Source organism: Oncorhynchus masou, chromosome 23 (assembly GCF_036934945.1).
Source record: "Oncorhynchus masou masou isolate Uvic2021 chromosome 23, UVic_Omas_1.1, whole genome shotgun sequence".
Classification (NCBI taxonomy): Eukaryota; Metazoa; Chordata; class Actinopteri; order Salmoniformes; family Salmonidae; genus Oncorhynchus; species Oncorhynchus masou.
This window is the reverse complement of record NC_088234.1, coordinates 46007242-46022122: the sequence shown is the minus strand read 5'-3', so window position 1 is coordinate 46022122 and position 14881 is coordinate 46007242. Positions and strand designations below refer to the sequence as shown.

Here is a 14881-nt window from a genome sequence, read left to right as displayed (position 1 = left end):
TGTCCAGGAGTTGGCGGATGCTTTAGTCCAGGTCTGGGAGGAGACACCATCCGCCACCTCATCAGGAGCATGCCCAGGCGTTGTAGGGAGGTCATACAGGCACGTGGAGGCCACACACACTACTGATCCTCATTTTGACTTGTTTTAAGGACATTACATCAAAGTTGGATCAGCCTGTAGTGTGGTTTTCCACTTTAATTTTGAGTGTGACTCCAAATCCAGACCTCCATGGGTTGATAAATTTGATTTCCATTGATAATTTTTGTGTGATTTTGTTGTCAGCACATTCAACTATGTAAAGAAAAAAGTATTTAATAAGAATATTTCATTCATTCAGATCTAGGATGTTATTTTATTGTTCCCTTTATTTTTTTTGAGCAGTGTATAAAGCAACATGGATAAACTAGATCCAATCCTCCTGCTCACTACTTAGGCCCACATCCAATATGACTGAAATGCATTTTGTTCTCTCTTGTGGTCTCTTGTTGATGATACTTAAAGGGATTTGCATATTTTCTTGTCACGCCCCCACATGCATAACACGGTACAGTTCATTCCCCTCTCACTTTGGCGTTATGATCTGTGATTTATCCATGTAGGCCTACTGTGAACAGAGCTGTGTCTCCCAGTCAGAAGACAGCTGCTGACATTTTAACTGACATTCCACCTGATGCTTTTAATTATATCCTCGCCTCGGGTGTTTTTGATTTATTAGGATCCCCATTAGCCGACGCCAATGGCGACAGCTAGTTTTACCGGGGACGGGCACGGGACGAAAAGGCATTACAAAGGACGTGTGTGCGCTCGCGCGTCTATCAGTTACACATGCGTGTCAGTACGGTCACACACACGCGTGTCAGTACGGTCACACACACGCGTGTCAGTACGGTCACACACACGCGTGTCAGTACGGTCACACACACGCGTGTCAGTACGGTCACACAACAAGTAGGTCAGTACGGTCACACAACAAGTAGGTCGCGTGTCAGTACGGTCACACAACAAGTAGGTCGCGTGTCAGTACGGTCACACAACAAGTAGGTAACATGGGGGAGAGGTGTGGTGCCTTGAAGTTGCTTTATTTGTTTTTTGGAACCAGGTTTGCGGTTCACGTGCTATATAAGATGGAAGAGTTCCATGCAGTCATGGCTCTGTTTTTATAAGAAACAGTCCGTCTTTATTCAACTCTTAGCCAAGAGAGACTGTCATGCATAGTATTAATATTATCCCTTTGATTTATAAAGAAGAGCAAGATATGTGCTCTGTTCTTGGCTAGCTGCAGCTGAACTACAGTACCGGTCAAAAGTTTGGACACACAAGGGTTTTTCTTTATTTTTTACTAACTTCTACATTGTACAATAATAGTGAAGACATAAAACTATGAAATAACACACATCGAATCCTGTAGTAACCAAAAAAGTTTTAAAGAAATATATTTGAGATTCTTCAAAGTAGCCAGTAATCAAGATGTTTTAGGCCGACGATGAATGGGGTCTTGTTTGTAAATAGTTCTGAAAGACTGAGTTGGAGAATGAGGTCAGGGGGTCGGAAAATAATTACAAATAATTTGTAGACTGGAGATTGACCGCAAGAAGCCTAAACGGATATATTTGACCCCCAAAAATGATTTCAAACCTTGCTTACAGTTTGTATAAGATCACATGTCTCTTATGCGTGGGAATATTTGGGAACAGATTTATTAAATTAAAATCACTCTGGGCTGATTTCTTGGTGTTTTTACCATCTTTTGTGTCAATGAAAATGGAGAAATTAATTTAAAACACGCAGCCCTACAGTTAGAGAACCCCGCTGTCTATGGCCCACTGCAGTGCTGAACATTTTATTTTCTAAGACTTCAAACTTTTTTTTGTTGTTCTTGACTTGAGCATGAAGCAAAAATATGTCATTGAGGTAACCTGTGGGCGACAGTATTTAATCTACGCAGCAACCAAGGGGTCCAATCTGCAGTAGCACACATTTTAACCCTGGAAATACTTTCATAGCTTTGGCTCATCGACTTTCTGATTGGCAGAGACAAGTCAGTAAGTTAGCCCTGATTTGCCAGAGTCGAGCTGTAGACTGACTGGCTCTCGTCCGCAGGCAACAAATGTGTCGGGTCTTCGGCTACTCTCTATTTAATTTATTTTATTCAAATGAAAGATTCAAAATCCCAGTATATCCGAAGGTAAGCCTTAATAAATTGGAGGTGAGAGATTGTCAGGTTTACTGTATCTATTTGGCTGGGCCCGGGGTGTTAGTCATGCTCTTGACAGGGCGGTTTGGCTCCTGTGACCTTACTTTGAACAAATGACTTCACGCACTCAACTCCAGGGCTCATCCAAGGAAACAAAGTAATTAAGTTGTCACTTAATCATGCTCCCGTTAGAAACACTAGATCTCTGTTTGAAAAGGACTACGGTCTCTCTTCCTGACCGATGGTTCAATCGAAGCAGAAATATATTATCAAGGCCTTTATTTTCCCTCAATAGCATCACCGTGCTTAGAAGAGGGAGCTAATGTGTGGCAGCAGTCATTCAGGCAGTCAGACGGTGTGGGAGTGAATGTCAAGGACAGAGAATGAAAGACTCCTGTATGAGGCTTGCCTTGCACACTGTCCCCTGAGCCCCAGCTCTGTCTGGCTTGTTACATATTCGAAGAGTCGGGAGATTGACACCTCGGAGGTACTGACACGACCGTGATTTTCCATCCACCTTCTTTTGTTTCAGGTTATCGGTAGCCCAGAGGTTCACATGCCAAGAAAGCGAGGAGGAGGAGGGGCAGGAAGAGGAGCCAGAGGGGACACACCCAGGGCGATCAGTCTGGAACACGTAGCATATGCTCTTAAAGGTGAGTGGCTATTCATCCACCATTCTCTATCATCCTGCCTTACCGCCTTCTCTCTCTCGCTCACTCTTCCCGCTCACAGACACAAAGTATGCTTTTCATTCATTACTCTCTGTCCTTGGTTTCCCTTTTTCTTGTTTATGGAAAATGCACAAAAATCACTCCTGTTTATAGTGTTAAAATACACATTCATTTCCATTCTGTACATTGTGGCCTTACTGTTTTGTGAATTGCTTGTCAGGTAAGTTTTGCATGGCACCCTGGACCTCCTGCTGTTTGGGATATTCTCCAATGGTTTCCTCACTGAAGAATGCTTTTCACTCGTAAGCTTGAACTAGAGCCTGCTTAAACATGTTTATTTATTCATTGATACAAGAAGGTAATGTTTCTGTTGACTAAATGTAAATGAGGCAGAAGAGCCACAAAATTTGTAGTAAATGTCTAGTGTTTTGTTGTTGTTAGTACAGTAGCTCCAGACGCATAATACATGCGTCCATAATCGGGGCGAAGGAAACCAGCCACCTAGGTTCCACCAAATCAAAAGCCCTGAGTGTATCATAATGACTCGGGTTATTATTCTCTCTCCCATACTCAATGTCCCTGGAAAATAATTACTATTTTCCACGGGTTCAGTTATATGAACCGTAGCTTTCAAGCTCAGCCCAAACAAGACTGAACATGGCCCTGTAGAGCACACCACCGCCCGGTCCAGGTGCTTGTTAATAACAGAGCACTGTCCTTCCATCACCTCAGTGGAAACATTAGTTCCTTTTTTTTTTTTTTTTTGCAAACAACTCTCGCTAGGTTCACTTTATATGCAGCTGCTTTTTCATTGGACCAATTCAGGTAACCTTGAGTACACCAGCTGTGTGCCTCCATCTCCCCCTAACACCACCCATTTACAGCCCGCCACCAACAGTTGCTCTAATTGGTCGCTATATTGGGTTGATGAGGCAAAAATGGCGGTACAATCAATCAATTTTTACGAATTAATTTGTTACAGAAAGTTAAACAAAGCCCAGGTAGCAGGATGCTGGACATAGAGTAGAGAGGCATCTAAACAGCCACATTAGCACAGAATGACAGCAGGGGGAGCACAGATTAGGCGCAACATGAACATCCCAGCAGTTATTAACTATGTCATAGAGTTACTACCAGGGTAGTGGTAAGAAAAAAGCATCACAACAAGGGGTACTCTTACACCAACCCACTGTTCAAGAGTGACTGTAAGGATGGCTCTTAAAATAGAAATTCTACGATTTGATTCGTGACGACCATAAATCTCTGTGGTCAAGCTCTTCCCACAGCTGTGCCCTTATGCTGTAAGCCACAGGCTAAAAAGGTACATTTCTCATTTAGATTTTTTTTTTTTTTTTTTTTTAATAAATGATTTGATTCCCTTATTGTTGACTGGCTTGTTCTATAGTAAATGAGCCCTATAAGAGTGTTCTACCTAAAACACTGGGTGACCTCTGTGAGGAAAACACTATGTTCCATTATTTTCTCCATGGCTTAAATTACATGATTTTAAATTAGGTGAAATGTCAAACAGTGCTGAGACTGTTTGAAGTGTATGTGGACTTGTGTGTGTCCATGTAAGTGTTTTTTGGACCGTTGTTCTAGATTGGGAAAGAAATTCTGTAAGATGTAAGATATTGTATGTAAAAAAAAAAAAAAATCCTAACCTATTTATTTTTGAGAACAAACAATCACTCAAATAAAAGCTAGACAGCCAGGAAGAATCTAAAATTATAAATATTATGCAATATATATTTTTGTCATGACGGGAGGCCCCCATTTGATTTTGTTAAACTATTTGAATCACTCTGATAGCATAAGCCATGGCAAGATGTGTAGAATTTCAGGAAATTTGCTTTCCAATTAGCAACAGTCAACAAAATGATGTTTTTAATGCAACAGTTGGACAATGAATAACAATACCTTTTGAAATGGTATAAACCATCAGATATTGACTGAGTTATAGCACACAAACCATTTTACGAATTAGATTTTGGTGGGAATTCAGGTGTTCAACTTATTGTGAAATGTAACAATTTTCTTTTATCAGGTTTTGTAAAAATATTTTTTGTTAAAATAAAGACAATTATGTGCCTCGTTTGTATAAATAGCGCATTTGCATAAATTACCTACATTAGCATAAATGGGTGGAACAGGGCTGCAAGCACTAAACACTACCCTAAACACTACCCTAACTGCACTCAATCACCTGCATTGTCGAGATTGCCTCATTAATTACTGTTGTGTTGTCTTGCATAATTCAACATGTTTGTCAAAGATACCCTTGGATTAAAAATCAACACACTTGGCTCTAGATTACACCCATCTAAACATGCTTGACATTGTTGGCGAGATCAGACACATCACTATAATCCGAGTATTCATTTTCAGAAGTTGCTTTTATTTCTGCACATCTAATTTGTCAAAATGGCAACTTTTTATTAAATTATAACTTGTTTCCACAAAAAAATGAACAACCATTAAAAAAAAATGTAATCTTGTGTGTTAAAACTGATTTGTTATCTGTGTAGAATTGCAGATATGCGCTTGAAAACAGCTATATTTTGTCACTACGGCGAACAGGAGTGCCTTAAAAAAAGAATAGTTGGCTTGCACACCATTGGCCATGCCCATGGCCACGCCCCTGTCACACCCACCAACTAAGCCCCATTTTGATCCAGGAAAAACCATGGTGCGTTTCTGTAATCCAGGGCACCACTAGCTGATTGTCACGCGTTGCTGGTGACTACAGCACAGGCGTTCACATTTGTTATTCTCTGACACATTCAGAAGAGCAGGATGAGGTGAGCTTGATAAAGACTCACCCCGCTCCTGTACAAGGGACTGAAGACAGCCTTTTAACAAAGTGGCTTTTTAACATGTTTTTCATGTCTTAAAAATGTTTTACCTTTGTTAGATCATTAGTACACATTTTAAATGGCTTTTACAGATTTGATGTTTTTACAAGGAAAGTACTTTTAGTCATAGTTGTTTTCATTGGTTTTAACATGTACTTTTTAACAAATTTAAATGTAACTTTCAAATGCTGTGTTTTATGCATTGTTGCCATTTTTATGTGTATAAATGATGTAAAAAATGTATGAGCTGTTTTTAAAGGAATTGTACCAATAAAACTTTTCCAAAAGAAAAAAATCTTCCTGCAAAGGTTGCTTATCCACAGCCCTGAGCAGCACAAAAAAAATACCGCTTTTACACTGAATAATATTGTGTGTGATCAGCTCAAGGCTGATAACACACACACAGAGAGAGAGAGAGAGTGGTAAAGTTATAGCGGGAAACCAGAAAGCTATATTTGCCAATTTTAAGGAGAATTTATTTTCGAAAAATATACATATCCTTCAAGAGTTCTTTGATACAGGAATATTAAACACCCATTGTGTTAAATTACAGTATTCTGCTTAAACATATGCCTGCTTTGTTTCATTTTTTTTTTTTTTATATATATATTTTTTTTTATAAATGGTAGCCTAATTTATAACTGCCACCAAATCCAGGTAATTGAAGATTGTGAAAGTGGGGTGCTGAATGTTGTATGAAGTGTTTTTGCTGTGTAATCAGCCTCACATGAATTTCCACTCAAACATGAATCAAATATTGAGAGAGTGTTTCAACGTTTTAGGTAGAGTGCCTCGGAACAGTTTTGGGTGTGTAAAAGTTCTCCAATTTTTATTTTATTTATTTTCCTTTTTCTTTTTCCTTTTCAGTGACCTAATTTCGAAACCTGGTATCATTGTGAGCTATGTCACTCAAATCCCAGTGGACATCATTCGGTAACTGGGTATGATAAAGTAGTGGTTCCACACACAACGTTTTTAAGGTTGTCTCAGGTACGCGAGTCCCCTTGGTGTATCACGATTCTGGAGGAGGGAACCCAGCATAGCAGCACGTGCACTGAATCCTTTCTATCACGGAGGGTCAAATGAAGTCACCAGCTAATAGCTACTTTACTGGAATCCTTTTGATTACAATTCAGCCTGCTCCTTTTGTATCTCTTCAGAATGCCTGTGACTTAAGAACCTGTGGATGAGGACGTCGCTGGAGTACCTCAGAATTTGGGTATGGTGGTTATTTTCCTAGAAATATGTTCCATTTCTAATAATGAGAAACCTAGGGTTGTTTCAGTACCGTTATATTGCTATGTTTAGGTGCGTGGGTTTACCATGGGGAAATGTTGCTGGTATAATAAGTCACCAGACCCCCCCGTCTAGTGGTTAGAGCGTTGGACTAGTAACCGAAAGGTTGCAAGATCGAATCCCCGAGGTGACAAGGTAAAAAAAAAATATTTCTGCCTCTGAACAAGGCAGTTAACCCACTGTTCCTAGGCCGTCATTTAAAATAAGAATTTGTTCTTAACTGACTTGCCTAAAGGTATAAAATAAAACTTAAAGCTCCACTCAGATCCCCTGTGACGTACGTACAGAAGGCTGAAGATACTGTGTTCGGCCTACCACAAATTCCTTGTTTTGCTAAGTTTGCCGTATTGTACATTGCTCTCCGCTATTCTTTTTTTCTATGGCCATTAGCATCCAAATTTTAGATTGTGCTAATTTTATTGCCACATTGAAACAAATCACGTGCTGTAGTTTAAAAACTTGGTGGATAGTGCTAAAACAATGGTTTCCTCAAGATTCTGCCATCTTTATGCACATTCACCATTGGGGAACCACAGAGTTCCACTCAGATCCCCTGTGACGTACGTACAGAAGGCTCTAGAAGATACTGTGTTCTTCATGCTACTGATTGCAGAAAGCGTTGGATATGTTTGCTCCTGTGTGATTATTTTGAGGTGGAAGAGCTGTACGGTTTCCCATAATGATGATGCCGTTTGTTTTTTAAAGTAGGTTTAGGAACTGGGACGGTGTGGTGTGATAATTGTATCAAATGTAATGCTATTGGATTGTGCCATTTCATTGGGATATTTCAGACCTTGCAGCATATCATTTTTCATGTCAGTGTCATGTACACAAAAGTAAAGCTAAATCACTGACTAGGCTTTGCTATTCTAAAGTATGTTATAGTCAATTTTGCTCTAAGTACTGCTGTACCCACTATCTATACTGAGCAGAAATATAAACGCAACATGTAAAGTGTTGGTCCCATGTTTCATGAGCTGAAATTCAAGATCCCAGAAATGTTCCATATGCACAAAAAGCCCATTTCTATAAAATGTTGTGCACAAATTCGTTTACATCCCCGTTAGTGAGTATTTCTCCTTTGCCAAGATAACCCATCCACCTGACGGGCGTGGAATATCAAGAAGCTGATTAAACAGTATCATTACACAGGTGCACCTTGTGTTGGAGACGAAAGGCCACTCTAAAATGTGTATTTCTGTCACACAACACAATGCCGCAGATGTCTCAAGTTTTGATGGAGCATGCAATTGGCATTCTGACTGCAGGAATGTCCGACAGAGCTGTTGCCAGAGAATTGAATGTTAATTTCTTTACCATAAGCCGGCTCCAACGTTGTTTTAGAGAATTTGGCAGTACATCCAACCGGCCTCACAACCTCGGGCCACCTGTAATCACACCAGCCCAGGACCTCCATATCCGGCTTCTTCGCCTGCTGGATTGTCTGAGACCAGCCACTAGAACGGACAGCTGATGAAACTGTGGGTTTGCACAACTGAAGAATTTCTGCACAAACTGTAAGGAACCATCTCAGGGAAGCTTATCTACGTGCTCGTCGTCCTCACCAGGGTCTTAATCTGACTGCAGTTATGGCGTTTTTTGTGGGGGGGAAACGAATTGGCTGCGACATTGTGAAATACATAGATTATGGCCTAATACTGATTTCCTTCTATCAGCAAGTCAGTTAAATCTTTGAAATTGTTGCATGTTTTATTTTATACTTTTGTTCCTTATAGTATTGAGATGTCTTCCTCCTTTACCTCAGATCGCCTCATCAGAATCCATTCATTTGATGTGCTGTAATTTCATACACTCACAGTTCCTCTGCCTGACTATCTCTGTACTGTAATTGCATCTGATCATTCATTCCAAGGCTGATTTAACTCACACCCTCATTTACCAAGACCCCCCCCGTAGCTCATTCAAATACACTGTCTTTGGGTAAATGGCATTCCAACACTTTCATGTCCCAAGCAAGGGCTGTCACTACAGATTCCCTATAAGTAATTCCATCTTTCTAATGAGCTGAAGTCAGGTTTTTTTCTGAATCAAAAAGGGGCTTAGGTGGTGGGCATGGCAAGGGGTGCGGTCAGGAGAATTTTAGGCACCCACCCTTGGTGGTGTAGAGAGATTTCCTGCAATTCCCCAAAATTCTCACATTTTTGCAGTTAAGCTAATTTCCTGTAATTCTACATGTTTTGCCATGCAGCTGAGAGACAATGTATCAGTTTAAAGCTAATTTCCTGCATGTGTTTTTCTAATGCTGTGTTCTTTTGCTCTCACACAATTCTGCTCACACATAATGCTATGTTCTTTTGCTCACACACATTCTCCCTGACTGTCTAGCTTTTATTTAGGTGATTGTTAGTTCTCAAAGATTATATTGTAATATATTTCAGAAATTTAGCAGATGCTCTTATCCAGAGCGACTTACAGGCTTAACTAGGGTCAAGTGCTTTGGTCAAGGGCACATCACTAGATTTTTCACCTAGTCGGCTCGGGGATTCTACCAGCAACCTTTCTGGTCCAATGCTCTTAGCCACTAGGCTACCTGCCGCCCATATCTAGGTCCATTGTCTTTCCTACATACTTTATCTGTTTTTAGCCGTTTACACAGAAAGTGTTATTTATTTTACACTTTTAGGACTTGGGCAACCCGGGGAAAAAAAACACTTACTGTAGGTGGTTCACCCAAGCATTTCAATGGCAGAAAAATCCTTGACCGAAGTTTGACTTCCTTTTTATAAGATATCGTAAACTGCGCCGTAGTCAGTTATAATAATGCTGTTTTTCAGGCTTTAAGACACATCTGACATATGAAGAAGAGGATACGGCAGGGAGAAGCATTAGGGAAGTTCATTAAATGGGACTTGTTGCCTGCGCATTTAAAAATGCCACAAACTAATGCTTCTAACTGCAGGAACATTTGTAAAGCCCCCCCTGTGTGGGAGTGCGTCTGAGAACTGAGAGTAGAAACCAATTCTTTCATGACTGATGGAACGCAACTTGCCACCCCCTCGTGCTGCCACTTAAATCCCAGGCAAACATTAAGTCCCGAAAAATCACTATGCTATTTTCCACTGCGCTGTTATTGAGAAACTGCCACACGGCTGTAAAGTTTATTTCTATAAAGAGCCGCAGTGCTGTAAAGTGTATTTCTATAAAGAGCCGCAGTGCTGTAAAGTGTATTTCTATAAAGAGCCGCAGTGCTGTAAAGTGACAGAAATCCAGCCTTAATTGGCTTTCTTAACAGAGGTCGATTTCACAAATCCACACGCAGACAGAGACAGAGATGTGGGGACAGAGGTTCCTATTGGTAAAACGTAGGCAGGGCGTAAATACAGGCTGTACATCCATGTGGTGTTTCATTGATCTGGTTATTTTAGTGACCAGGGACAAATTGGCCGACATTTTCTATATCTGCCAACTTTTATTTGACCCTAGCAGCTTATGCAACAGCTCAGGAAAAACTGAAATATTAGTCAGGCATATAGGTGCACATTCTTATGCAGTTGGTTAAGCAGGTCCGGTGGCAAAGACCTGTTTTTGAGTAGATGCACCCTTCCTTTCCACTGCAGGGGTTGCCATGCCTTGTGTGACATGGGGACTTGTAGCGTAGGCCATCGCTCTAGGCTTTGTCACTCAAATGTGAAGAAGAAACGCACAAAACATTTATGATTTCCAGACTCGAAACATGCTCTTCTCTTCCCTTTCTCGTTATGACTGAATTAATGTTTAACGGAGGTTTGAGTCACTGACTACACCATGCATGAGAAATTCAGTGTGGCAAGGAAATAGAGTTCTCGAGGATGAGTCAAACCGTTACGTAGTACAGCGATTTAACATCTCGGGTTAAGTCCAAATTCCTCCTTTTCCACCATACTGTAAAGTCCTTCACAATCTGGATAGATGAATCACAGAAATAGAATGACTAGAACAGACTTGGAACTTCTAATGGGGATGCACGTTCTAGTCATTCTTTCTATGAGATAAACACTGAAATGTAAATGGTAAAAGCATCAGTTAAGTGGGTGTTGCAGTTTCCAAGGACAAAGGTCATATTTTATCTAGTTGAACTTGATACATGCTATAGAATTTAGAGAATGTTTTCTACAGTACAGTATTTTGTTTTACAACGTTGGTTATAGGAAAAGACAAAAGGGTGAATGGACGGAGTCGGACACGAAGGATTTACTGCTGATACCGGACCAGGCCCAAATCCCTTTCATTCGCATGAAGAGGAGACCGACACGGGACGCAGATTTGGGTACCTCTACCATCCATTATATTGGCGAACATGCAATCATTGGAGAATAAACTGGATGAGCTCCGTTGGAGACTATCCTACCAACGTTAACTGTAATATCTTATGTTTTACCGAGTCGTGGCTGAACGATGACACAAATAATATACAGTTGGCTGGGTTTTCCATGCATCGGCAAGACTGAACGAATATCTCCGTTAAGATGAGGGGTCTGTGTATTTGTCAATAACAGCTGGTGCATGAAATCTAATATTAAAGAAGTCTCAACGTTTTGCTCACTTGAGGTAGAGTATCTCATGATAAGCTGTAGAAAAAACTATTTACCCAGAGTTTTCATCTATATTTTTCATAGCTGTCTATTTACCACCACAAACCGATGCTGACATTAATACAGCTCGTTGAGTGCGGTCTAAGGCCATAAGCAAACAAGAAAATGCTCATCCAGAGACGGCACTCCTAGTGGCCGGGGACTTTAATACAGGAAAAGTTCAATCTGTTTGAACTCATTTCTACCAGCATGTCACGTTTTATTTATTTCACCTTTATTTAACCAGGTAGGCTAGTTGAGAACAAGTTCTCATTTGCAACTGCGACCTGGCCAAGATAAAGCAAAGCAGTTCAACACATACAACATGTGTAACTAGAGGGGCAAAAAAAAACTCTAGACCACCTTTAATCCACACACAGAGACTCGAATAAAGCTCTCCCTCACCCTCCGTTCATCGGCAGGATAGAACAGCTACATCCGGTAAGATGAGGAGTGGGATATGTGTGTTTGTCAATAACAGCTGGGGCGCAATGTCTAATATTAAGGAAGTCTCAAGGTATTGCTCGCCTTTCGTAGAGTACCTCATGATGCGCTGTAAACCACACTATCTACCAAGAAAGTTTTCGTAAATTTTTTGTAGGCATCGATTTACCACGACAAACCGATGCTGACACTAAGACCGCACTCAACGATCTGTATAAGGCCATAAGCGAACAAGAAAATGTAATCCAGAAGCGGCGCTTATAGTGGCCAGGGACTTTAATGCAGGCTAACTTAAATCCGTTTTACCTCATTTCTACCAGCATGTCACGTGCAACCAGAGGGGGAAAGAACTCTACCACCTTTACTCCACACACAGAGATGCGTAAAAGGCTCTCCCTCGCCCTCCATTTGGAAAATCTGACCATAATTATATTCTCCTGCTTACAAGCAAAAACTAAAGCAGGACGTACCAGTAACTCACTCAATACGGAAGTGGTCAGATGATGCGGATGCTACGCTATAGGATTGTTTTGCTAGTACAGACTCGAATATGTTCAGTGATTCATCCAATGGCATTGAGGAGTGTACCACCTCAGTCAACATCCACACCAAGCTAAAGGCTAGAGCTGCCGCTTTCAAGGTGCGGGACATTCATCTCGGTGCTTATAAAAAAATAAATGCTATGCCCTCAGACGAACCATCAAACAGGCAAAGCGTCAATACAGAACTAAGATTGAATCCTACTACACCGGCTCTGATGCTCGTCGGATGTGGCAGGGCTTGCAAACTATTACAAACTACAAAGGGAAACCCAGCCAGGAGCTGGCCGGTGACGCAAGCCTACCAGATGGGCAAAATTATTATTTAATTTTTTACTTAACCTTTTTTTAACTAGGCAAGTCAGTTAGAACAAATTTTTATTTTCAATGACGGCCTAGGAACAGTGGGTCAACTGCCTTGTTCAGGGGCAGAACGACAGATTTGTACCTTGTCAGCTCGGGGATTTGATCTTGCAACCTTTCGGATACTAGTCCAAAGCTCTAACCACTAGGCTACCTGCCGCCAATAAAATGCATTTTATTGTTGTTTCGAGGCAAGCAATACTGAAGCATCCATGAGCGCACCAGCTGTTCCAGATGAGCAAGACCTTTTTAAACAGGTCAACATTCACAAGGCCGCAGAGCCAGACGGATTACCAGGACATGTACTCGGAGCATGTGCTGACTAACTTGTACGTGTCTTCACTGACATTTTCAACCTGTCCCTGACCCAAGTCTGTAATACCTACATGTTTCAAGCAGACCACCATAGTTCCTGTGCCCAAGAACAGCAAGGTAACCTGCCTAAATGACCATTGACCCATAGCACTCACATCTGTAGTCATGGCTCACAGGCTGGTCATGGCTCACATAAACACCATCATCCAGGAAACTCTAGAGCCACTCCAATTCGCATAACGCCCCAACAGATCCACATATGACACAATCTCTAATGCACTCCACACTGCCTTTTCCCACCTGGACAAAAGAAATACCTACTTGAGAATGCTCTTCATTGACTACAGCTCCACGTTCAACACCGTAGTTCCCTCAGATCATCAACAAGCTAAGGACCCTGGGACTAAACATCTCCCTCTGCAACTGGATCCTGGACTGACCTCCCCCAGATTATAAGTGTAGACAACACATCTGCCACAGTGATCCTCAACACGGGGGCCCCTCGGGGGTGCATGCTTATTCCCCTCCTGAACTCCCTGTTCGCCCATGACTGCATGGCCAAGCACAACTTCAACGCCATCATTAAGTTTGCAGACGACACGACAGTGGTAGGCCTGATCACCGGCATTGATGAGACAGCCTATAGGGAGGAAGTCAGAGACCTGGCCGTGTGGTGCCAAGAGATCAACCTCTCCCTCAACGTGATCAAGACAAAGGAGATGATTGTGGACAACAGAAAAAGACAGGCTGCACAAGCCCCCATTCTTTTCGAGGCTGTAGTGGAGCAGGTCGAGAGTTTCAAGTTCCTTGGTGTCCACATCACCAGCAATCTATCATGGTCCAAACACACCAAGACAGTCGTGAAGAGGGCCTGACAATGCCTATTCCCCCTCAGGGGACTGAAAATATTTGGCATGGATCTGAGGTCCTCAGATCCTCAATGTTCTACAGCAAGGTGCTACAGAGGGTAGTGCGTACAGCCGAGTAGATCACTGGGGCCAAGCTTCCTGTCATCAAGGACCTCTATAACATGACCTCTATACCTCTGTCAGAGGAAGGCCCTGAAAATGGTCAGACTCCAGACACCCTAGTCATAGACTCTTCTCTGCCACCGCCCCACAAGCGTTGCCAGAGCGCCAAGTCTAGGTCCAAAAGGCTTCGTAACAGCTTCTATCCCCAAGCCACAAGACTGCTGAACACCTAATCAAATGGCCACCCTGACTATTTGCATTGCGCTGATGCTAGTCCCGGTTTACTATCTATGTATAGACACTTTAACCCGACCTACATGTACATATTACCTCGACTAACCTGTACACCCCCCCCCCCCCCCTTATTTAGTAAAACAATTTTTTTTAACTCATTTTTCTTAACATCGTTGTTGGATAAGGGCTTGTAAGTAAGCTTTTCGGCGCATGTGACATACAGTGGGGAGACCAAATATTTGATACACTGCCGATTTTGCAGGTTTTCCTACTGACAAAGCATATAAAAGCATGAGGTCTGTAATTTTTTATCATAGGTACACTTCAACTGTGAGAGACCGTGTGAAAATCATACAATGTGATTTTCTGGATTTTTGTTTTAGATTCCGTCTCTCACAGTTGAAGTGTACCTATGATAAAAAAATAAC

The 14881-nt window shown here is 41.6% G+C and overlaps 1 protein-coding gene across 4 annotated transcripts in view; it reads left to right on the top strand.

The window, feature by feature from the left end:
• Positions 1–14881, top strand: part of tjap1 (tight junction associated protein 1 (peripheral)) — a 77088-nt gene that overhangs the window by 31286 nt on the left and 30921 nt on the right. For 2 of the 4 annotated variants that reach the window (XM_064932231.1, XM_064932227.1), the window contains exons 2-3: positions 2727–2847; positions 6881–6939. In XM_064932231.1, coding sequence (XP_064788303.1) covers positions 6907–6939 — 33 coding nt within the window. In that variant the 5' untranslated portion in view covers positions 2727–2847; positions 6881–6906. Of the gene's footprint in view, positions 1–2726; positions 2848–6880; positions 6940–11164; positions 11284–14881 lie in introns of those variants that run through there. The other 2 variants (XM_064932229.1, XM_064932230.1) reach the window with 2 other exon arrangements.